Below are 25,135 nucleotides of genomic sequence, written 5' to 3'. Positions count from 1 at the left end.
GTCCTATCATATACCAATTCAAACTTAACTACCTTCCCTGACCTTAACTCAATATCCAATTCTGCAACCTAAACACATGACCCGACAATAGTTTACTATGATTTTCTTGAAATTGTCACCCCAGGAAAAACACAGAATCCACCACGGTAATCTGTACCCACACTACATAACAAACCTCAAATCCTTTCCTATACTCTAGTATTGCTTCTACTGCACTCTAAAGTCTACAGAACCTAGCAACCTAGGTTCTGATACCAAACTGTAATGACCTGCTAAATTAACTAAGTTTTTTTCCCCTCTTTATAATAATAATAATTATTGTGTAATTCCATTTCTCTGATACCTTCCTATATAAAATTAGTCATCCACCTAAGCAGCAAGAAGCTAAAATCACACGACCACCACCTTATATAAATATGTACAATACCAGAGAGTTACAATGTTCCCAAACTATACATATATGACTGTTTCCCAAAAATACGCTCAACTGGGCTAGGGCTATACAAAAATACACCTAAAAATGCTCACTCTACTGACAAGGCGGTACTGAAGCCCCACTACCTGCAAACCTGATCTACTCGCCTAACTGGATCACTTGAAAAATATTAATTTAATGGGATGAAATAACGCTCAGTAAGACGAAATATGCTATTTCTAGTGTGTGGCAAATGAGTTACAATACTATGAAAATCTGTTTCTATATAATTATGTATAACTGAATCTGTAAATACAATACAAGTAACATAAACCACCACCTTCTTCCATGTTGCTTAACATATCTGTATTTTAGGTTTCTATACATAATACTTTTAATATATATAAGTATATTCCCTGTTTCTGTGAAACTGTACATACATAATAATAACTGAAAACCTCCCTGGATGGATAACTGTATGTCATGATTTAACCCCTCAAGACAGGGTTGTGCGGCCCGTAGGTGAGATCTATCACTGGCTGGCCTACCAAGATAAACCACTATACTCCGTCAGTCCGATCAGCCCTCCTCAACCCATATCTAATGGGGAGCCTGTCCACACGTGGGTACAATCGACTTATCTACGACATATTATCTAAATAGGTGGTTGCACTCTATTTTGTATATAGCAATGGTACCGTGCTCTATAAACTATATCTGTAATGGTCCATTAGGGTCTGATATTATATAATACGTCTCTATATACAACTATCTATTTTATCATGATTCTGTAATAATTGTATTAACCATGACGCTGTAGCAAATTGTATCTGTATCAATTGTGTTTCTGAGATTAACTATAAATCTGTATATCATGATACTGTAAAATTGTATAATCATCGTATTCTGAAAATGCTGTAAAATATATTCACTGTCTGTATATTTTGTATAACATAATTCTGAAAAATACTATAAAACATGTTTCTGTACTATATCTATACTCCCAAGCCACATAGTAATTTAAAACATATTAAACATACTTGATAAACTGTCTAAATTTCTGCTGTGAATAATAATCTGGTAATATCGTATAATTTATATTGAAAACATACTAGAATTGCCTAGTATAGCATATTTCCCTTACCTGATTTCTGCTAAAATCCCTTACTGCACGGGTCTTACACCTACAGGGTTTTCCACTCAACACCCTAAAAACCATATATCATGGAACAAAATATTACTATTTCTATGTCTACAACATTTCCTACAACTGCTGGAAAGTCAAATTTCAACAAAAAGGTCTTACCCTAAATTTGGTATGAAATCCAATTTCGTCCTACCGACGATCTGCTCTGGAAGACTTAGGGAGAACTTCCCCAGAAGCGTCGTGGTGGCCTCAGATTGTCAATCTGACGGTTGACGGGGCCGAAATCGAAGAAAGAAGAGGAGGAACCGTAGGAGAGAAGAGAGAGAGAGAGAGAGAGAGAGAGAGAGAGTGTTGGTGAATTTTCTGCGTAAAAACCTTCGTTTAACACTATTTATACTGCGAGCATCGTCGATGAGTCACATCACCTTGTCGACGAGGCCAAGAAGAAGGTTCGTTGACGAACACCATCATCTCGTCGAAGAAATTCAGAACTTGAACACAGTTTCTCGGTATCTTCTCATTGACGAAACTTGTCTTCATCGACGAGGCCCTCTTGTACCCTCATCGATGAACCCCCTGTGTTCGTCGACGAGGACCTAATAAATTTTCTTGGGTCATTACATCCCAAAGTGCAACGTCGCGTTCGTTGACGAAATCGGTTGCCTCATTTTGTTATTGTTTCCATTTCTCTCCCTCTTTATTATTTAAATACCATTATTCTTCGGGTCGTTACAATATATATACTCATGCCACACAATTTGAGTATTAAATCATAATTTAATAATTGCCTGGAAAATATATACATTTCACTGAAAATTAAATGAATCATCATCTTCTAGGGTTTAATCAACTAAATATACCCATTTTCCCAAAAATATACTTCCAATAATTATAGTCTAGAATCCCTATTTCCATAAACGTGAATATCCAGAAAAACATATAAATAATTTCTGTAACCACATTATATAATTTAATCGGTTAAATTTCAGAAAATATTTGACATAATCTATTTCCTTTACCTGATTCCTGAGGTGATGCTTAAGGTTCTCAAACTACGAATTCATCCCGGTTAAACTACTAAGAATTGAAGTTGAGATTCCGAGATGGTGTTTATCCTTCGATTCTGGCATAAAACAGACGAGAAATCGATGAGAGAGAGAGAGGGTTTCACAGCCTAGAGAGAGAGAGAGAGTTGTTTAAAAAAAAAAGAATTAGAACCTATTTATAAGCTGTTGTCCTAGGAGAAACCGTCGACGGATTGGTCTTTAACCAAATCGATTCTTACTGTTTTACCCTTATTGGGTTTCGGTAACTAAAAACCGTCAACGATTTGGTTTTGCACCAAACCGATTTTTCCTTTTTCTTATTATTTTTATTATTATCGTTTTTTTGGGTCTATATAGTTTCATTAGGTAAAAAATGATTATCAATAATCCAAAAATATGAATTCGGGAAAAAAAAAGAAAGAAAAAAAATTAACCATATGTTTAGAAAGATCTTAGATTGAATTTGTATTAGATTTATATAAGATATAATATAAAATTATATTTGAAAGTTTTCTAAATCCAAATCAAAATTCTAAAATTTATTCTCCAAATGCGGTGTAAGAAAATTAATATTATTTATCTTTTTTTTCTGCTCACTGGCTTGTAAATTTTGATTTATTTTGAATATATTGTCGTTGTATGTACATAGCATTCATTTTATGTAAAAAAAAAAAAATTCAAAGCATATTGCTATTATTGTCGTCATTGTTAAACATAAACCAAAAAAAAAAAAAACTAACGACATTAATTAACAACCGACATTTTTCTTTTGAAAATATTTATAAGATCACATAGATTTAACTCTTAAATGTGCAATGACATAAAAATTAATAGCTAAAATGCTCACAAATTTAATTATGAGAGTTGAAATTATTGTTTCATTTGGATCTTATTTTAATATTACTGACTTATATTTATTATCCTATAAGTTTGGGATAGAATATGGAGATTAATAACTCAAAATCTTGCTAAAAAATTTAAATAACTATCAATAAAGTTCTAAAAATCAATGCGTTATTTTTATTTTGTTTAGAAGTCAATGTTTATGATCAATGTCTTTTATTATGTTTGTTAGTTTTGGCTTCAGGGTGGATTTGAATAATGAAATGAGTATGAGCATTTTAATATTAAAATAAATATTTTTTAACTAGTCAATTTCAGGAAAGGAAAAAATGAAAAATATACCTTTAATTTAATTTATTGATACATAATTTCATTTATCCATAAAATTTAAAATCTAATTTATCATATGTACTTTGGACCTACATACTTTTTTTTTTATTACATAAGAACTCTAACCACCAACAAGCTTTTCGGACCCCTTGGTGCGGTATCAAACCTATGGATCAGCATCCTCCACCCCCAGGTCTCGCTAAACATGGTAAAGTCTAGATGCGGACACGACTTCCGTGCATCAATTGCACATTCGTCTAACCTGACCCCTGATACACATCTTCATTACTATCCACGGTTTCCGTTGGCTCACAGAGAACTCTCACCATAAGACGTAGGTTATAAAATGGACCCAATATAGACTAATAAAAATTGTACTTTGAAGTTGTATTAGATTTAGATAAGATATAATATAAAATTGTACTGAAAATTATTCAAATCTATCTAAATTTAAATTTAAGCTATGAAATCTATGCTCTCAAATACTATCTTAATATAATTTTATGCAAAGTCTTGTATAAACCTTACACTATGTTTGGTTAGGTCTTAGATTTGCAATTGTATTGGATTTGGATAAAATATAATATAAAATCGTATTCAAATTTCTCTAAATTCAAATTTAAAGTTCGAAATACATATTTTCAAACATAGCATGAACAAATTTAAATTAAAGACTCGAAATTTGTATTCCCAAATCCAATCTTAGTGTATGCATGAACTTAACTTTTCCTTTTTGATTATATAGGAACTCTAGCCACCAACAAGCCCTTCGGACCCCCTGATGCGGCAGCAAACCTACGAATCAGAGTCCTCCCCCTAGGTCTCGCTGATCAGGTAAAGTTCGGAATGCGGACACGGCTTTCATGTATCAGTTGGACGTTCGGCTAATCCGACCCCCGAAACATATCTCTATTATCATCAATGGTCCCCGCTAACTCACAGAGCAAACTCTCACCATCCACGGTCTCCGCTGGCTCACAAAGTAAATTCTCACCATCCACAGGTACCGTTGGTTCCGTGAGTGTATCTACCTGAAATTGAACTCTCGATATTCTTTCTTACGTGCTGATGTCTTTCCACTGCGCCATACCCGCGGGGCCTGAACTTAACTTTTCTTCCACAGCATTGAGAGCATAGTTTTGGGCGTCGCATTTTAATTTGTGTAAAGACGAAACTTAGAGAATTTTATATTATAGATTATCGAATTTACACAATTATAGAAAAAAAAAAGTGACAAATTGAATTAAAAGAAGATACAAAACTTAGTAGGGTATGCAATTCTACATCCAATTTTTAATTTTTTTTTTAAAAAATATAACAATGAAAATGCACATACACAAAATACAACTGTCAACGCAATTAAAAAAAAAAAAAGGAAAATGAATAATGAAAACGATTGATGGTCCAAAGATAAGCAAGCATGAGATAGTGGATTTTGTTGGAATGTTTCGAGAGTGTTTGGGGATGGGGGCAATTCCCAATCCCCAAATTTTCCATTCCCAATTCCCAAATTTCAAATCCCAAATCCGCCCGTGACAAGAACGATGCGTGGCATGAAGGCGATAACCATCCAACCTACGATTCGGCGGAGGCACATGGGGCGGCCACGCCCACTCTCACACGTCACAAACCCTCCACTCCTACCGCCTCTCCTATTTTTATTTATTAATTTCTGAAATTATAATTCCATACACAATTATTGACATATATATATATATATATAATATATATATATATATATGTATTCATTGAAATTCATGGCCATATCCTTAAAAACAGAATAAATTTTTTTTTTATTATTATCATTTTTTATTATAGCTGTCAAAAATTGGTTGGACAATATGGCCTGATCCCTTATCATAGCCACCTGTAAGGAATTAAATAAAAGAGATTTGAAAGACTCGAGGTGTACTCCACAGGATTGCTTCGGTGCTTGAGTCAAAAAATCAAAAAATTTAGAAAAATTGTATGTTTGTAATAGTAAAAATAAGAACGAAAATGAGATAAAATGTTCAAAGATCCTTTTTATAGGTATTCGAGATACCTCTCTATTGATTTCCCTACTGATGAATCGTAAGGGTTATATTTCGGATATGTTACTAGGAGGTAAAGATTGGTGTGCCAACCCCTGCTTTAATTAGCATAAGTTACTTTTCCATTAATCTCTCGATATATTTTCAATTTTTAGGTACATCCCAAATCTTCCAAACTTCTATTGTTTGATTCATTGCAAGTTGCCACGGCCAAAGATCAATCCACGTTCTCCAGCCAATTTTTGACAACACTTATATATTATATTTAGTTTATATATATATTATACAATTTACAAATAATTTTGCCAGTGATAGCTACCACAAGCCACCAAAATAATGAAATAGAAGAATGAACGACAAAAATAATGAAATTGAATTTAGTGGGTGTAGGACTGGAGATTTATATCAAAATGATGAGAGATAATAATTTTTGAATAAAAAGGAAAAAGCATAAAATAATTATTTGTTTAAATTCCTCCTTATAAAATTGACCAAGTTGAAAATAAAAGGAAAAAAATTAGGCAAGATGTGCTCCAATTCGACAGGATTAATGCTTTTCGACCTTACATTCATATAATTTGAACATTTTGCAAAGGCCAACCATTTTTTTTGTGCTTTAAAAGAATCGATTGTTAGTGGGTAGGTGTAGAAGTCTATGGATAGATTTAATAAAAAATGATATTGGAGTGATCATCACGTGTATGTAAAAATCTCTTTATGGTGTCACGCGCGTATCTTTACAAGCTAGAATCGCTAAACTTTTGACTTGTAGGATTTGGTTTAATGTTCAAGATTTGTTTAAATGTCATTTAGAACTAGAAAGTTAAAACATGTTACATCATTTAGAAAATAAAAATATTTAACTAGTATCATTACCTTTCATATTATTGGCATTTTAATTAATTCAATTTTAAGCAAATTTGAATAAATATTTTTTCCCAAATTCTTTATTACATAATTATTTATTTACTTATTTTTCTCTCACGATTCAAACATCAACTTCGATGTTTATCAATGTTTACAGGCAGCTTCCCAACAGTTAGTGAAGAAATTTTTGGATGGCCCTAGTCCTACTGAATTGTTATGTCAGGACCTTGCTTTATAAATAGTGTTCTTAAACAACTCTGGTTTCAATACACAGACATGTGATCCATGTATCAAAATAAGAATGGTTTAACATCATCATCCAACAAAATTTTTTAGTAGGTGATAAGTTACATCATTATGGTTCTTGTGCAATTCCGGGCCACCTTTGGGCCTAGGATTAACAGCACATAAGGAAGTCAAATGGCAGGCCCAGGCATGGCCTGTGGGCCTTGCTGTCATGATCAAGCCCACCCAGCCCTGCAGCTGCCTATTAAACAATATGCCCCAGTTTGGAATTTTGTATTAGGAACAAATCAAAATGTACAAATCAATCTAATGGGCTCATGGCATCAAGGTCTAAATCAGTTTTGAGTTGGATACTTAGATGTCCTCCAATAATAATATTGACATTTTGTGTCCTTTGATTTTTGTTTATTATTTTCCCATACCACACCTTTTTTGTTATTTTCTTTCCAATTCGATCGTGAATCAATGGGTCTTGTGACATGTCTGCATTGCCTAGTGCAACAATTTTACCATAGATATACAGTTTGATTTCACGAGAAATCAAATGCGTGCTTTTTTTTTTTGAAAAAGAAAAAGAGGAAAGTTATGCATTGATTACCTAATAGTAGTAGTGCTTATTCCAACTAATGCATCAACTTGTCTGCTAGAGAACTTGGAAGAACTCTAGCCTTTTGCAGCATCCAAATTCGTGCCAACTGAACTTTTACAAAACAGCAGCATATTTTTCTGTACATCTTTTGTGGATAGCAGAAGAAATGACAAAGGAAGTCTCCAGTTTTTTGCTTAAAGAATACACAAGCTGCATTTGAGATAGTTTTTATACTCAACTTTAGTTGATAAGGGCAGAAATTGACTATAGCAGATTAACTATCATATCAGGCTTCCAACCTCATTGTTCTAAGCAGTCTGTATGTCCCAGCTGACTTCTTTCTTGTTGCAGACTAACTAGTTGTGCATAGACACTACCAGGCCTGCCAATGAGATGCTCATGGCTTCCGATTTCAACAACCTTCCCATGTTGAAGCACAGCAATACTGTCTGCATCGCGAATGGTCGACAACCTATGTGCTACAAGAATGGTCGTTCGGCCTTGCATTAGATGATTGAGAGCCTTTTGAACCTGTTTCTCAGATGCAGCATCCAATGCACTTGTTGCTTCATCCAAGAGAAGAATTGAGGGGTCCTTTAGTACTGCTCTAGCTATGGCCACCCTTTGCTTCTGTCCCCCAGACAACTGTACACCTCGATCCCCAACTTCAGTTTGGTATCCATTGGGCATTCTACTAATGAACCCATGAGCATTCGCTGCTTTGGCTGCCTTCAATATCTCGATATATGATGCCTCTTCCTTTCCACACTTGAGGTTCTCATAAATTGTGGTAGAGAACAGGGCTGGCTCTTGCTGAACCAAACCTATTTTCTGCCTCAATGACCTCAAGTTTAAGCCTTTAATATCAAGCCCATCAATCAAAACCATCCCCGAGCTGGGATCATAAAATCTCATTACCAGGGATATCACAGTGCTCTTCCCAGACCCACTTTGGCCTACTACTGCAAGACTTTCACCTGCAGAGATTTTCAGATTTAATTCCTCAAAGATAGGGATATCAGGCCTCATCGGGTATTTGAAACTCACATTTTTGAATTCTATATCTCCCCTGACATCAATTACTGCCCTGGCTGTAGGATCGTTGGGATTTATGGCAGTTTTCCTTTGGAGAATGCCAAAAACTGATCCAAGTGCTTGTGATCCCTTTACAATGTCAGGTGCAAGAGCAAGTGTTTCAGCTACTGAAAATGCAGTCACAATCAAAACCATGAATGATTTCATAATGTCTCCAAAGTCTGAGTCTTTACGTTTGATCAGAACTGATGCATACCAAAGGCCTAGTGCATAAGAACAGAATGACAAAAGCTGTGATACACCATAACCAAACCCGGATATATGACCACGCAACATTGCTTTCTTGTTTGGCTGATTTAGCTCGGAGGCAAACTGCATTGCAATCCGATCTTCAGCACCAAATGCAGCAACCGTACGAATATTAGTAATTGCTTCGCGTGCCACAGCAGTAGCTCGAGCATAGGCACGTGTGTAATCTCCTCCAAAACCCTTAAGAAACAGTTGCTGCAGATATCAAGAAAGTAAAACAAACATAATAAGGACAAAAAATATGAATAATTCATTTGATTCCATTTGGATCAAGGATTTTGTAAACGAAAATGAAGCACAAACACAATAAGAAGGAAATCAAATTTCAATTGGATTCTCTTTATGTGAAAATTTAAGAATGAAAATTTAGTCGAGTGATTGAAAATTAAGAAGAATCAAATGTTGAGGACATGCAAAATAAAATGCTGCGTATTGATTTACTATATATTTATCTTCTTTCTCATTTTACTAGATAATCAAAGAAAACAAAAGTGGGTTGCTTTATATTTTACCTTTCCTTCATGTTTTCAAAGTTCCAAATGGAGCACTGATAGTAAAACAGGAGACTCACAATGCAATGCAATGCAACAAATATGACTGAATCACTCCAAGCATAAATTACGGGGCACTCCAGACTTACCTCAGCTACAGAAGCTCCAATGAGTAGGGGTAAAGAGGCAATGACAACAGCTGCTATCCGCCAACATAATGTAAAGGAAATAACAAATGCTGACACAGTGAGTGCCGCGTTCTGCACAATTGTTGATAGGCGGTCAGCAAGTGCACTTCGTACTAATGTTGCATCAGCTGCTAAAATTGATGTCAGTGAACCAGTACTATTGTCATCCAAATCAAACCACCCAACCTCATTTGATAGGATAGCTGCAGTTCAAACAAAAAAGTTAGTTTTTTCAGTCAGAATGATTTAGAACAGAAGGAATGAATTACATGATTACGTGGTACAATGACATGTGATGCTTCAATGTGACTCATCAAACCATTACAGCATGGTCCAGTTGAGCAACATTTTGCCACAAGGCGTCTGGTCACATTGAACATGCACTACAAATTTGAGCTATGTGAACTGTGAATCTGACAGGAAAAAAGAAAAAGAAAAGAAAAAAGACCTGAGAACATTAACAAACGAATGCGAGTGGTGAGATGCTCTCCCATCAATGTATAGAAATAGTGCTGCAAAAGATAAATAGGGACTGTTATAACACCTGCTCCAATAAATATAAAAGAGACCCGCCGGATTTCTTGTTTAATTTGGAAATCGTCATGGGAATAGAATGCAGTCAAGACATGTGTGACCCCAAGGGCAAACAAAGGAGCTTCCATGCCAGCCAGAATGGCACCAAATGACCCAACTGCTGCAAAAGGCCACTCTGGCTTATTTAGCTTAACTAATTCCCAAATTGATGGAGATTGAGCAGAGTTTGGAGGGGCCAAGTTCAAGCTGCTTGACTGCAATTCTTTTGTGCTAACTGACTTGATATCCTGCTGATGGCTTTGACTGTTGGGAATTTTCGGCAAGCAGGAAACCACAGATGATTCGCAGTGACTTTTATGACTAGGACATTCAACGTCTCTTGAATCTTGCAAGCTCACAAGAGTTGCATATTCTCCTCCCTTGGAATTCAAATCCCAATGAGTACCTTTTTCAACAACCTGACCATTCTTTAATACAATGATGGTATCAACATCTCGGATGGTGGATAATCTGTGTGCAACAATGATTGTTGTACGACCTGACATAATTTTATCCAGGGCTTGCTGAACGATAAGTTCTGATTCTGCATCAAGAGCACTAGTAGCCTCATCTAGAAGTAATATCTTTGGGTTTCTTAACACTGCTCTTGCAATAGCAATTCGCTGTTTCTGCCCTCCAGAAAGCTGGGTTCCTCCTTCTCCCACCTAAACTCACAAATTGCCAGAACTTCAGGATTTTTTTTGGTTGGGGCCGAAGTGAGGGGTGGGGTGTTAAAATGTAAACATATTCAGAACAATAGTACTCCAACAGGAGTAAAAAATAAATAGATAAAAGTAGAACTCTGATGCTTGTAACCCAACCATAACATTTAGCATTGAGTTGGACAGTGTATTGTTTTTACGACTTACTAGTTATCCTATAATGGAAGTCGCAAGCAGGATGATTTAAGTCAGCAAGCCAGTCCTCTAATTTCAATCAGACAATGTCACAGTTACCTTTTAAAAAACTTGCAGATATGTTCAGATACAATGAGTTTGCAATTTTAAAGTAAAATCATCATCCAAGGATAAGATGGTTATATTGCTGTTGAAGCTGAATGATTTAAGATTCCCTATTACTTGTTTTTTAAAGACCCCCAATAATAATAATAATAACAATAATTATAAAAAACTGAGAGGAAGAGAGAGAGAGAGAGAGAGATAAGAGGCTCTGAACTTGTTCATATTTTTGCAATTTGAAAGCTACTGGTGCAGGGGTTGCATGTCAGCAGTGCATTTGGAAAATTATGGATATTAAACCATCCTCTGCTTTACATGACACTGCAATAGGTTTTTGACCTTCTGTTGGAAAATCATGGATATTAAACCATCCTCTGCTTTACAAGACACAGCAATAGGTTTTTGACCTTCTGATAGCAATTGAAATGAGTTCATTTGGCTACATTTGCTGAATAATATCAGGCTCAAACCAAAATGGTGTCAAATGGTAAACAAATCCGTTTTTTCTAGCACTACTATAATAAAAATGATTCGATTTATAGTCCTTTCTGTGTGTCCATATGACCCCTAATCAGTTTACTTTGTTGACAACATTTATCTTTGCATGACAACTAACAGCTAAATCTACAAAATTCCATAAATGGAACAAAAAACTTGATAATATGCACCTGAGTGTGGTAACCATCAGGTAAACCTTGTATAAAAGAATGGGCATTTGCAGCTTTGGCAGCTTCTATAATCTGAGTAAAACCAGCATCCTCTTTACCATGCAGAATGTTCCCAGCTATAGTTGTGGCGAACAATGCTGGTTCTTGACTGACCAATCCCATCTGCTCCCTCAACCATCTTAATCGGATATTCTTAATATCTAGTCCGTCCAACAATATTTTTCCTAATTAACATTATCAAGACAAGTAAGTTACATAAATGCAGAATTCCATAAATGGAAAATTAAATGCCAGCTAATAAACTCGCTAGGTCTATGCTTGAATTATAGACCTTACTGGCTCTTCTTCAGTGATATTTTTACCTGAAGTGGGTTCATAGAATCGTTGAATCATGGAAATGACAGTGCTTTTTCCCGAACCGCTGGGGCCTACAACTGCAACAGTTTTCCCAGCACTAACTGAAAAGCTCAAATTTTCAAGGACCATATTGGGTCGCGAGGGATAAGCAAAAAAAACCTCACAAAATTCAATTTGACCAGTTACTCTTGGAAATGTTATTCCATTCTCCAACTTATTAGAAGAATTAGAATCTGTTTCCATCATACTCATGATGTTAGCAATGGCAGCACGGCCTTTAGAAATGGCAGCAAGGTTTGGCATGGCTTGACCTAGAGCACTACAACAAAAAATTGTCTGTTTTTATCAGTCAAAATGGTTCAAAGAAATGAAAAGTAAAGCACGCATCTGCCAAGGAGGACATACAATCCACTGAAGATGACATTGAGAATTGTTGTGAATGCTTTTCCACCATTTGTGTCATGATGCCTGACAAGTATGCTGGCATACCAGAGAAGTAGAGCCCAAGAACAAAACAAAAGCCCGTATGTAAAACCAACACCAACTCCTTTAGCAAAACCACTCTTTTTCCCCATTTTAAGGGCATTTTTGAGTGATCTAGAGTATGCTTTAACTGCTTTGTCCTCTCCCACAAATGAGTATACGGTACGAACCTGTGCAATAACCTGGTCCAGACCCCCAAGGTACGGGAGTGTTAACCATGTGAAACACCGCTCAGAAATTTGAAAAGGCAAGGCTGTGGTGGCTTCTGGATTAAATGCATCTCAATTCACTTCTTTCAAAAGCATGCAACTGAAACTGAGTTTTACATATATATAACTGAGTTTTATATGTATATTTTGTGAACAAAATATCCACATGTGAAGCTATGAGTTAAATATAACTGGTTTTTGTGAATAAAATATCACACGCAAAGATCATGTCTTATGAACAAAAAATGTCATGCTACGTCCTGTCCTTCACCAAGTTTGTCATACAAAAGGAAAGCCTTGTGGACAATTAAAATAATACAAAAAAACATAATAAATTTTTAAAAGTTGCAGGTTAGCCATTTTCTGCTAGCAGTGAATGCATAACGAAAGGAAGTGTATCTGATTTCAATGCCAAGGCACCAAAAAGTTGCGCCCAACTAACAAAAAAAAAGTGAATAGGGAGATGTATAACCAAGGGTGTGTGCTTTGTTACTTTTAAGGAAAAAAAAAAAATGTGCTATATTTTTTTATTAGGCTTTAAAACAGTGATCAGACTACACCTGCCTACCCATGTCAAAATGATTCTAATCCAAGTTTCCTCCTATTCTAAAAGTGAATATGAGAAGCAGATTGTGCAAGTGATGTTCAATGATAAGAAAATGTTTCCTCATTCTTAGCTCTAACATGGCATGCATGCAGGCTAGGCAGAGCTTATTTGATTGGTTGCATTTCACTGTTTCTTTCTTTTTTGAAAATAAAAAGGTAATAACAAGCTTTGTGTTTGTCATTTGTACAAAGAATAGCGAGTGACTAGAACTTCTCCATTTCTAAATTTGCGGAACACAGTCAAGAAGGACCAATAACCTTCCAGTGAAATATAATGAAGGGCCAAAAGGTGTTCCCTCTCACTTGAAGAACATGTAAACCATTGGGTAGAGTTTGTTAAACATAAATCTCAGGCTGAGAAAAATATATATATGTAAAGTACCTCTTCAGCAACCTTCCCCGCGTCTGCATAAGCAGCCTCACTTTTTTCTGATAAGGTAGACATGATTACAGTATAAGCTCCTCCTGCAACAGCTATTAATGGAACGACAGCCAAGGTGAGAAGTGTAAGCTGCCACACTGATGTAAATCCCGTTGCAAATCCAATAAAGAATTGTGAAAGGTAACGCAAACCATGGCCTATCTGCATAAAGAAGAAAAACAAATGGAGGCAAATTTCAATTACCCGACAATGCTCAATAAATTTTCAGCCAAACCCCCAAGTTTAGTTTGCTAATATACCTTATCACCTATTGCGTCCTGTACTAATATTGCATCACTGGATATGTGGAAAATGATATTTGCATCCCTAGCTTCAGTGTCAAAGTAACTGATATCTTTTTTCAAGACGGACTGAAGATACTTCAATCGCAGACGAGCCGTCTGTCTCTCTCCAGTTTGCATCCAAAATGCAACACCTGGAAAGAAATATATGCCATACTCAAGAATCAGCAGAAGGAGTACCGAGCAGTTAACAGGGAAGAGATTTATTAATATGTGACCAAAGTTAAATTTGAACTAAATTTTTTTTTACCAATCCATGCCGATGCAAACACAGCAAGCCCAAGATAAACCAAGTACAAAGCATGCTGCAATGAAAGAATGGGATGGGGGGTTGAGTGGCTTTCCAAATAAGATATTATAGGAAGTAAAAAAGGGAGGGGGAAAACAAAAGGAAAAATTTAGCACCGACGAATCCATGACTTGATATTTCAAAATGCTCAAAAAGTGTTGTATCTTGGATTATTCAATCCAAATCTCATCTCCCCCCTTGTGTATCAATCCATGTACCACTGAATTTGACTGTTGTATCGGCATGTTTATGCAACTGTATTTAATGGGTGAAGGATGAATTATATAGAATGAAGCAATCAAATTTAATGATACATGGAGTGACACACAACTGTGGTAGAAGATTCAGATTCTAGGAGAGTTCCTCTAGTATCAAAGAGTGTGAACTAATATTTCAAGTTGTTTACAAGCCTTCTACAAGAGTGAAAAGTGATCAAGACCAATCATTTGATGGGTTATGCTAAATATCATTTTCTTCCACGAGCTGACCAGTACAGCTATTTGATTCAATCAAATTCATTCGATGGTGAAAATGGCTCAGAGAAGGTCTCGAAAACTAAGAACATGATGTCAAAAAAAGAGTTGGAAGACCAAAATGGTTCACTAACTCCCCTCTCTTCAAAATGATTGTTCTGAATTGGGGAATTGAGGAAAAGAATGTAGTAGATTTTACAATTTTTGTCTTCGTCTCCTTCAATTTTCTCACCTCCCAAACAAAGAGAGGAATTAATAGCCACTCCCATTTTCACTTGTCTTCCTTCCCTTTCTTTCCCTCCAACCTACCCAACAGCAGGAGTTAAGAGAGTGTCTGTAGAAATTAAGGAGAGAACGTAGTCCAGAACCAAAGAGAAAAGGCAAGATAATTAAGAGGGGAGAATGAAGACAAGAACAATTAAGTTAGTAGTACCTTGGAAACCTGAGAAGACAATGCGTCAGGGTGAGAGGAGAACTGACCCAGAGAATCAATCATGCGTCCGAACAAAACGAAGAACACGGGGAGGGCGGCGCCGTGAACGCAGGCCCCAATGCTTCCGACCAACATCAGGAAGTAGTCCAGCGCATCGGCTGCCGCGAACAAGCCGGCGAATGAAGCTCTGCTCTGTTTTCGGGTGGATGGATTTGACGTTTTGGGAAGTGGGTTCTGGCCGGAGGTGGAAAGTTCCATTTCTTCCATTGCGGATGGATTGATTCAGAAAGAAAGAAAGAAACGGAACAGAGGAGATTAAAAAATGGATGCAGCATCTCACAGGGAGCCCGTGAAGCTGTGGACTTGTTTTCCCTTCCCTTCCCCCCCCTCTTTTTCCGGCCATTAATGGCGAGGGAGTGTAGTTGGCAGATGCAGGCTCAGCTTCATTATTAGATTGAATTGAAGTAGAGCGAGGGAATTGATGTGACATTGTGATTGTTAACGTAAGGCGGCAAACAGGGTTGCAGAGCTGCCACGCCATTGCAGTTTGTGATGGTACTAATGCGCGAGTTTTTTCCCAGTTTAACTTTGTTTTTAAAAAAACATATATTAAATAATATTTTGGAACTATTTTCCGGAATAACGTTGATGTAATTCCGGTACTTGATCTAGCGAGATTTAAACAAATCTCGTTAGATCAAGTAGCGAGATTTGTTTCGGAATACTAATGACTCGTTCACCCGCTGTTGGACGCGTGGTAAATCTCACCGGTTCATCCAGCGAGATTTTTTTCGGAATACTAATGGCTCATTCACCTGCCGTTGGACGCGTGACAAATCTCGCTGGTTTATCTAACAAGATTTGTTTCGTCTTTGACTATACCCTTTCTCCTTCACTTTTGTGCGCGAAGAGAACCACCCTACACTACACACAGAGAGAACAGAGAGAAGGAGAGGCTTTGCACGTGCAGCAGAAGCTTTGTAGGTTACCGTTGGTGCAGGTGACCGTTCAAGCTCGAGTAACCTTCAAAACTCGGAGGAATGGGGTATGTTATTCTTACCTAAAATCATTTTTATTTTTATTGATTCTTCAAAATAATTTTCACTACCTATTCAAGAGTTGTTAAGATTCTGAATTTACTATTTTGCTTTCAATTTCTTGTTTGGAAGCTGCATCTAGAACCCCATTGAGGTAAGGCCTTTATTTCATTTTTTGTATTTTATTAACTTAAAAAAAATGAACAAAAAAATACAAATCCATTTGTAAGCTGTGTTTATATATATATATATATATATATATATATATATATATATATATATATATATATTAACTAAAGGAGGGCGACACCTCAATTTATTTATTGATATACCATTTCTTTTAACGGAGGAATACCGTAGTTATAAGACAAGATTTGGAGGTTATAGATAGAAAAAAAAAATTAAGGCCTTCCAAAAAACAACACCAACATCCAATCAAAATAGGACCACAAATCCAAATAACCAAGAAACATACTAACCAATAAAACATCCTACGCATCAAACCAAACAAAAGAAAAAACAAACCTATACCAATACCAAAAGGAAACCAACTAAACATACCTCATATAAGTCGTACTCATCTTATCCAATTTATACAAACCTTCGATCACTTTAGAAAGTTGATTACTATTTGTAAACAAATTATTCCTCTCCATAGCACCTCATCGAGCCAAAGCATTTGCAACTTTATTCACTTCTCTATACAAATTATTTATAGAAAAATTTGCTCCCTCCAATAAATCAATAAGCTGCTCCCAAAAATCCCACAAATACCAGAAGGAGCATTTACTCGATCTTATCCAATTTACTACAATATTCGAATCACATTCAATGTCAATACTGGAATGACTCAATTGTTTGCAAAGCTTTATTTCTTCCATCACTGCTTTCAATTCCGCTTCATTATTTGAACAAGTACCAAAATATTTTGAAAAACCAAAAATAAAAGAACCTGTAGAATCTCTAAGGATGAAACCACCACCTGTCGACCCTAGGTTCCCTAAGCTGCTTTCATCCAAATTTAGTTTCAACCTCCCTTACCTCGGTTTTAGCCATCTCACACCTTGCATAGTTTTATTTTTTTTATTCACAATTTGCACTTCCAGATTCTACAAAATCCGAACATCAGCATCCTTTAACTGAGCCATAACTGTCATATCCTTACTCAAAACCCCCACCCAATACTTAATGGACAGCCACACATCAGTACTACTCTCCAATTTTCCCTCCATTCTAGTCACACATCTCCTTCTCCATAACCTCCAAACTACTAAACAAGAAATCAAACCCATCAATGTACCCAATTGAGAGTATCGAGAAGCCTTTTTTGGTTTTGTAACCACGATTTTCCTCTGCCATAAGTGAGGGGTTTTCTAATAAAGTTTAGGAGGTGCCGCCCTCTTTTATCAATAATAATAATAAACAAATAAAAAATATCAAGAAGCCCTATTAAACCCATTTGAAGTCTTTCTTTCCAGATTTGGTGCCTAAGGAAAGGCATACCTACCTCCACCGAAACCTTTCTCCATACATTAGCCGCAATATCTCCCTTATTTAAAACATGCTCCACATCTTCTGATTGCCTTATCTCACAACAATCACAAGCCAAAACAAGTGATTTCCCCACCCTTTTCACCTTTTCATCAACACTTAAGCATTCAAAAGCAGTCTTCCACATACAAATAGTAATTTTCTTCAGTAACCATTTGTTCCAAACCCACTTTGCCCACTCAAATTTTAGAACTCTAACTCTGATAGCATCCCATGCCGACTTTGTATTAAAGCTACCATTTTTTTTCCGGGAGCCATAGCAGTATATTCGAAGAGTTTTTGCATTCCTTATCGACACTGACACCTATAAGCTGTGTTTATGTGATACACACACACACACACACACACATATTTATTTAGAAGACGATAAAATGCATGTAGAAAGCTTTTTTGTATTTTATTAAATTACAAAAAAAAAAAAAATGAAAAAAACCTAGGGCCTATCTGTCTGCAAGCAGTGTAATGTAGGTTTTATAAGTCAATTTAATTTATATTGCATTGTGTTGTGTAATGTATAAAACAATTATTAAATTGATGAAAATGTTGATAAAATTATTGTTACTGTGTAAACAATTTGTAAAAATGCACAATAGTGAAACAATAATAATAACATAAATAATATTTAGTGTTATGTTTATTAATGTAAGTATGTAATATATAACAATGATATTAGTATAATAAAAAAAAACACACATCAATGTGAATGCCTATGTAATTGTAACAATGTGATGCAATTAAGTAATAATATTCAATGAAATATAATAATATTATAAATAATATGCAGAATTATGCAATTTAATAAACAAATGTGAATGATGAATATATGATAATAAGAATAACATAAAATTAAATATTTGAACATTGTACTTGTGATAAAATGTAAATGAAGAAATTGAAATGCAATTGACGCTCAATATGATGTTAATTTATCAATAATATGACCTGAAAAAACAGTACAAAAATATTTATTAAATTAAAATTAATTGTGTATGTACAATGAAAATACATATTTCAAAAATGAGAATAACATTCTAATTAGCATATACAAAATGAAAAAATGTAAAAAATAAGAAAAAAAACGTAAGATTAATATAATCGTAAATGTGATTTATTGTAAATATGTAAATAATGGATAAGAAAAATACTATATATTAAGTAATATTAAAAATAAATTAAATAAATAATTGTTAAAATGATGCATAAAGTAAAAATTAAAAATGACTTACAAATTATATATGATGCAAAATAGAAAATAAGCTTTAACAAAATTTAATACACATAATAGTGTTAAGTTATCTAACAATTAAAAAAAAAAATATGTGTAATGTATATAATGTAACTTTATCTGAACATGTAAATTTAACCTTATTTACTGATACAAATGCAGATTAGCAACAAAATGTAGTGATGCTATATAACTTTTTTTTTTGTCACTTACTAGTTTATTACAAGTTCTTTTTTATATTCATTGCTTTGGTTGTTTTTGTATTCACATAGTATTAAATTACATATTTTCACAATTCTTCCTCTTTCTTGAGTTGCTTTTACACATCATTCATTATTATAAAATGGGTTTTTTTTTTTTTTCACTTTTTTCTTGTTTATTGCTCTATCATTCGCATATTTTCATACTCATTATCGGTTTCAATATCATAGCGGATACCCGTAACCTGGTATTGGAAGCCTAACCTCTAGTTTAATGAAGCTATGGCCGTCACTGGCGAAACCATTGCATAATCATTTGCATCTTTTCATACTCATATTCTGATTATATTCTTTCAATTTGATTTGTGAACTGAGAGACAATTTGATCTGAATGCCTCTTGCATGGCTGATGTAGTGATGTGAATTGCATGCTGGTAGATATTATAGGTTCTCATATGCTAAGACTGAATTATTACATTGCTTGCAAACATTTCAGAGACATGGTAAAAATGGACAAATGTTCAAATTACAACCGGCATACTGCCGAAATTTCGGTAGAACTTTTCCTAGAAAAGTAACCATGTACTAAGATGAAAACAATTAAATGCATGAAAAAATGTTTTTGAAAGGATGAGTGAAACATATAAGGAAGATTACATGCTTACGAACGTATAGGAAATATTGCACTAGTCAGATGATAAAATCTGAATAATAACTAACTAGTGTAGTTGCGTTAAAAGGATGCTTATACTGTCTCGTATACTTAGTGAAATTAATTCTTGATTACTATAAGTAACACATTTCACTTATGTAACGACCTGATATTTCATGCATTTTTTTCCATATATATACACTGTAAAATTTCACTGCTTTGATACCTTCTAATTTAAATCAAACCATCATCATGGTCCAGGTAAGGACCGTGGAACCTGTACAACCATAAATTACCTATGTAGCCGGAAGCAGAATACAAATAACCACGTCAATATATATAATACTAGAGTGTCAGAATTTATAGAATATGCATACATAACCATTCCCAGAATACCCTCACCTGGACTTAGGGACTACTCAAAAAGCGATTTCTCAAAAATACTCACCCTATGGACAGGGCAGTATTGTAGTCCCCTATATCTATGATCCTGATCTGCGAGCCTAATTAGATCACCTGAAAAATGTTAAATCACTGGGATGAGACAATGCTCAGTAAGACGAAATATGTTATTGCTAGTGTGTGGCAGATGAGTTTACATAATTATAAAATCTGATTTAGAAATACTACAAATAACTAAGTCTGAGAAAACACGTATAAATGAAACACAGTATAGCTCATACCTATGTTGCTCAACATAAATTGATTTTTCTGAATATTTTATTCATAATACTTCTAATATTTATAGGTATGTCTACGATTTTTGTAAATCTGGATAATATACAATAACTAAGAAAATTTCCTTAGATGGATAATTGAAAGTCATGATTTAATGATCTCAATAATAATATGTTATACTAATATTTTATGATCTGAATAATAATCTGGAAAAACATATAACTTATACTGATAACCATACTAAAAATTCCTAGCATAACATATTTTCCTTACCTGACTATCTAAGCACTAGATGCTATTTACAACCTCACGCATGCGGCGTTCATAGCCTCAACATCCTGAGATAACACATGTATAATTTCCTAATCAACAACTGAATTCACCTAGATAATTATCACATACATATTCCCCAAATCAACATATGCACAATTTCTAGACTGTAAACCATGTATCATTTTACCCGAGTTTCTGAAATATCATCCACTAGGGTCCCCAAAACACCCTATTCCTAAAAAATATAATACCTTGATATTACTTCACAAAACTCCAGTATATTCTCATATAATACAAAATCTAGGCTCAAATAAACTTAGTAATACTGACAATACCCAAATAATCGACTTACCTTGGTTTTGGGATGGTTCTCAAACTTCTCAAATCAACATTTTGCTCCAGTTATGTTGAAGAGAATCTCCACAGGATTATCGTGGTAGCTTCTAATCGTCGAACTGAGGAGAGATGGAGCTAGAAACCTAGAGATAAGTGAGAGAATTCATTTTCTAGAGAGAGAGAGAGAGAGAGAGAGGGAAGAATTGTGCCTGAAATTCCTGTAGAAAAATGATTTTTGGCTTTTTGTAGAAAGTTTGTCCACGTAGACTCGTCGATGAGACACGTCGCCTCATTGGCGAGTCAATGAAGGGAGCTCATCGACGAACACTTTCTCCTCATCGACAAGTTTTAGGTTCTAGAATAGGTCTCTCAGTAAGTTCTCGTTGACAAGACATGTGTTCCTGTCGGTGAGCCCAAAAGCCATGCTCGTCGACGAGCACTTCTACACTCATCGACGAGACCCTATTAAAATCCCTTTTAAAATTTCTTTTCTCTATTTTCTTTATTATTTAAATTACTATAACTCTTTGGGTCTCTACATTCTCCCTTCCTTATAAAAAATTTCATTCTCGAAATTTACTATTTGTATTGCACATCATCCTTAAAGAAAAATTGTACACCATCCTTAAAGAAAAATGGCTACTTATTTTATTACTAACCCTCACTTATGGTGGAGGAATATCGTGGTTACATAAGCAATTTTAGGAGATTATAAATATATTCATAAAAGAAAATTCTCCCAAAACCAAAAACACTACCTATCCTATATTCTAATTTACAATCATACATTTATCACTTCACACTGAATAAAATTAACTATCATTATTTGAAGTGTATATACCACTATTGTACCCCACTAAACAGGTGTCAGTATTTCTGTCTGATTTCCTTCTCGAGCTCCCATGAAGCTTCTTCCATGACATGATTTCTCCACAGAACTTTTACTAACTGAATTTTCTTACTGCGTAATTGATTACGCGCTTAAATTGCGTAATTAGGTGCTTTAATTCATGCATTGCAAATGATATTTTGTATTTAAATGCCTAATTACTCTCAATATTCTAACATTGTGTTCTATTTATAAAATTTGGGTTTTATTGAGTAATGTATGAAATTTTGGTGTTTTTTATTGCAGAGCAACTGTTGGAAGCTAAAAAAAACCGACAGTACTTTGCAATCTGTGCGTAACTCTCTCATCCAACCTTTGATTCAGATGATTCAAGATGCAGTAGAAAGATAAGAAAACAATCTACAATTTTCATGTTTTGTGTTTTGCAAAATACTGGCAGCATCAAGGCCGAAATCAGACGTGAAGTTAGCATACACCGTTTTATGGATTTTTTCGATAATTCTTCGTAATCTTGGCGTAACTTTCTCATACAAGCTCCGATTGAGATGATTCAAAATTCTGGGAAAAGCTGAAAAAAAGATCTACATATTTTATGTTTTAAGCTTTGAGAGTTACGAGCTGTAAGAGGGTCTAAAGTGGGCTTGAAAGAGGAGGGCAATTCATGTACCTTTGAAAAAAAAAAAAATCAAAAAATCAAAAAATGAGATGTGACCCAGCCATGCAGCCAGGTCATCTCATAAGGGCAGTGTGCGCTGGGTACATACAAAGGAAAGACAAAAGAATGGAAAGAAAAAAAGAAAGGAAAGAAAAGCAAAGAAATAAAGGATAAAAGGAAAGGATGGAAAAGTCAACAAGGGAGGGTTTCCTTGTGGGGGGAGTGCCGTGTGCAAGAGGAGATTTGGAGAGAGCAGCGTGCGCTGGGGCTGAGGGGAGAGAGGCCGCACCATAGGAAGAAAAAAAAGGATTTTTCTTGGGGAGAAAGAGAAAGGAGGCCAAAAGCACATAGAGTTTCTTGGAAAAATTATTTTTTGGAGAGCTTTCTTGTGGTTTTCTTTTGGGGGTGCTGCGAAGATACACACACAGCCAGCAAAGGAGAGTTGGAAGCACGCAAAAATACTATCTTTTCAGAATCGGAAGGCAGCGAACAACGGCGGTGTTCGGGGTGTTCGTGACGCGCGACGGCGGTGCGGCGAGGGTTGATCTTTCCCGTACGCTCCAAATTGAAGAAAATATGGTGAAATCTATTATGTTGGATTTTTTTTTCGGAATGAACTAAATTTTTGAATTCTAGGAAAACGATGTAGCCAGTTTCGAACTATGCTTGCTCTTTGATGCTAATCTGAAATAGTTTTCATTAATGTTTGTTTGAGTTATTCTGTGCCTAATGCTTTTAATTAACTGGCCATTAATTAAATGATTTTAGTCTTGTGATTTGCTACCGAAGGGGGGATTATAGGATAGATCTTGGATAATTCAACGTAGGTAAATATAGAGATCGAAAGACTTGTATGAACCTACGTAACATAAAAAACGAGGGTCTTACTACGTTCTTGCATTATTAATTTGCATACTCTTATGTTAAATAATAAACAAGAATAGGTTCCGATTGACTATCGAAAGAGGCTTTTGGAAAAATTAGCGATTTGCTAACAAACAGAGAAAACGAAGTTAAATTAGCTAAATGAGTAAAGCATAGTGAGAAACTAGGTGAAATCGGTTTCCTAGAAGTTTTCACCATCATCAATTTGACACGCGGTATTCAGTTTTAAATTCTCCTGAATAGTTTATTTAAAGTAGCTTTGTTTAAATTTTACAGTCTAAAATTGTTAATTTTTCTAAATAAAATCAAGGTTAGTAAAATTTCGATACTTGGTAAAATTAAGACATCAATCCTTGAGGACGATACTCTACACATCATTATATTATAAAACTACGATATTGTGCACTTGCAGTTTGCACCGGCCAAGTTTTTGGCGCCGTTGCCGGGGATTGAGTTTTTCTTATTTTTGCCAATATCGATACAAAGTAATCTTGGTTTTAATTTAGAATTTTATTTTATATTTTTATTTATTTATTTTCTTTATTTTATTATTATTATTATTATTATAATTATTATTATTATTATTATTATTTTGTATTTCTGGTGTGTTTTTTTTATGTTGGATGCGCAGTGCTAGAATACATGCCATTATTCCTTTTGATCCAGAGATTGAAAGAACGCTTAGAGCGCTAAGGAAAAAGAGGGTATTAGCCATGGAGAATTGACAAGATAATGCGCAGCCACGCGCCTTGAAGGATTATGTGCGACCAGTTGTGAATGACAATTATTCGGGTATCAGACGCCAACCCATTAATGCCAACAATTTTGAGCTCAAACCCGCATTAGGTGCAGCAGGCCCAATTCAGTGGATCGCCACTTGATGATCCCAATATCCATCTGGCGATGTTTTTGGAGATTTGTGAAACTGTGAAGATCAATGGTGTTACTGAAGACACCATTAGACTGAGATTATTCCCTTTCTCTTTGAGGGACAAAGCAAGAGGTTGACTACAGTCGCTACAACCTGGGAGTATTACTAGTTGGCAGGACATGGCAGAAAAATTTCTAGCTAAATTCTTTCCACCTGCAAAAACAGCTCAACTCAGGAGTGAGATTGGTCAATTCAAGCAGCATGATTTTGAATCACTCTATGAAGCATGGGAAAGGTATAAAGATTTGATTCGACGCTGCCCACAACATGGATTGCCAGATTGGTTGCAAATTCAGATGTTCTATAATGGGTTAAATGGGCAAACGCAGACTTTAGTTGATGCTGCATCTGGGGGAACTTTGATGTCAAAGACACCTGAGGGTGCTACTGCTCTTTTGGAAGAAATGGCCTCAAATAACTATCAATGGCCAACTGAAAAAACTATGGCTAAGAAAGTTGTTGGAATTCATAATTGGAGCCGTTTGCTGCACTTTCAGCTCAAGTTGCTTCTTTGTCTCATCAGATTTCATCTTTGACAACCCAGAGGATA

At 35.2% G+C, this 25,135-nt stretch overlaps 1 protein-coding gene and 1 non-coding gene across 4 annotated transcripts; both read right to left on the bottom strand.

Moving 5' to 3' along the window:
* Window positions 1-7,510: 7,510 nt before the first annotated feature.
* Window positions 7,511-15,749, bottom strand: LOC131162489 (ABC transporter B family member 13-like). Of its 3 annotated transcripts, XM_058119028.1 has the most exons (11): window positions 15,313-15,443; window positions 15,112-15,184; window positions 14,368-14,422; window positions 14,076-14,251; window positions 13,777-13,977; window positions 12,502-12,761; window positions 12,102-12,415; window positions 11,740-11,963; window positions 9,988-10,777; window positions 9,501-9,742; window positions 7,511-9,055 (listed from the first exon to the last, which is right to left on the bottom strand). In XM_058119028.1, exons 4-11 carry the CDS (start codon window positions 14,235-14,237, stop codon window positions 7,817-7,819), a joined length of 3,432 nt encoding a protein of 1,143 aa, XP_057975011.1. In that variant the 5' UTR covers window positions 14,238-14,251; window positions 14,368-14,422; window positions 15,112-15,184; window positions 15,313-15,443; the 3' UTR covers window positions 7,511-7,816. The 3 variants fall into 3 exon arrangements, with proteins under 3 accessions (XP_057975011.1, XP_057975010.1, XP_057975013.1); XM_058119027.1 differs by lacking the exon at window positions 15,112-15,184 and having other exon boundaries at window positions 15,313-15,749; XM_058119030.1 differs by lacking the exons at window positions 14,368-14,422; window positions 15,112-15,184 and having other exon boundaries at window positions 15,313-15,422.
* Window positions 15,750-24,752: 9,003 nt separating this feature from the next.
* On the bottom strand, window positions 24,753-24,859 carry LOC131163276 (small nucleolar RNA R71). The gene has a single exon (XR_009139046.1). It is a non-coding gene; the product is annotated as a small nucleolar RNA R71 (small nucleolar RNA).
* Between the last annotated feature and the right edge of the window lie 276 nt (window positions 24,860-25,135).

The sequence above is a fragment of the Malania oleifera genome, chromosome 8 (assembly GCF_029873635.1).
Source record: "Malania oleifera isolate guangnan ecotype guangnan chromosome 8, ASM2987363v1, whole genome shotgun sequence".
NCBI classification, from domain to species: Eukaryota; Viridiplantae; Streptophyta; class Magnoliopsida; order Santalales; family Ximeniaceae; genus Malania; species Malania oleifera.
The sequence above is the reverse complement of the archived record's forward strand: the minus strand, read 5'-3'. Positions and strand labels throughout refer to the sequence as shown.

What these genes read in the sequence shown, in the direction of transcription:
- LOC131162489 (XM_058119027.1), bottom strand. Translation starts at nt 15,579, where the DNA reads ATGGAAGAAATGGAACTTTCCACCTCCGGCCAGAACCCACTTCCCAAA. An exon ending in TGTCTTCTCAGGTTTCCAAG is followed by an intron (nt 14,423 to 15,312) that starts GTACTACTAACT and finishes CTTTCATTGCAG; the next exon opens with CATGCTTTGTACTTGGTTTA. An exon ending in CGGGGAAGGTTGCTGAAGAG is followed by an intron (nt 12,762 to 13,776) that starts GTACTTTACATA and finishes GGTCTGGACCAG; the next exon opens with GTTATTGCACAGGTTCGTAC.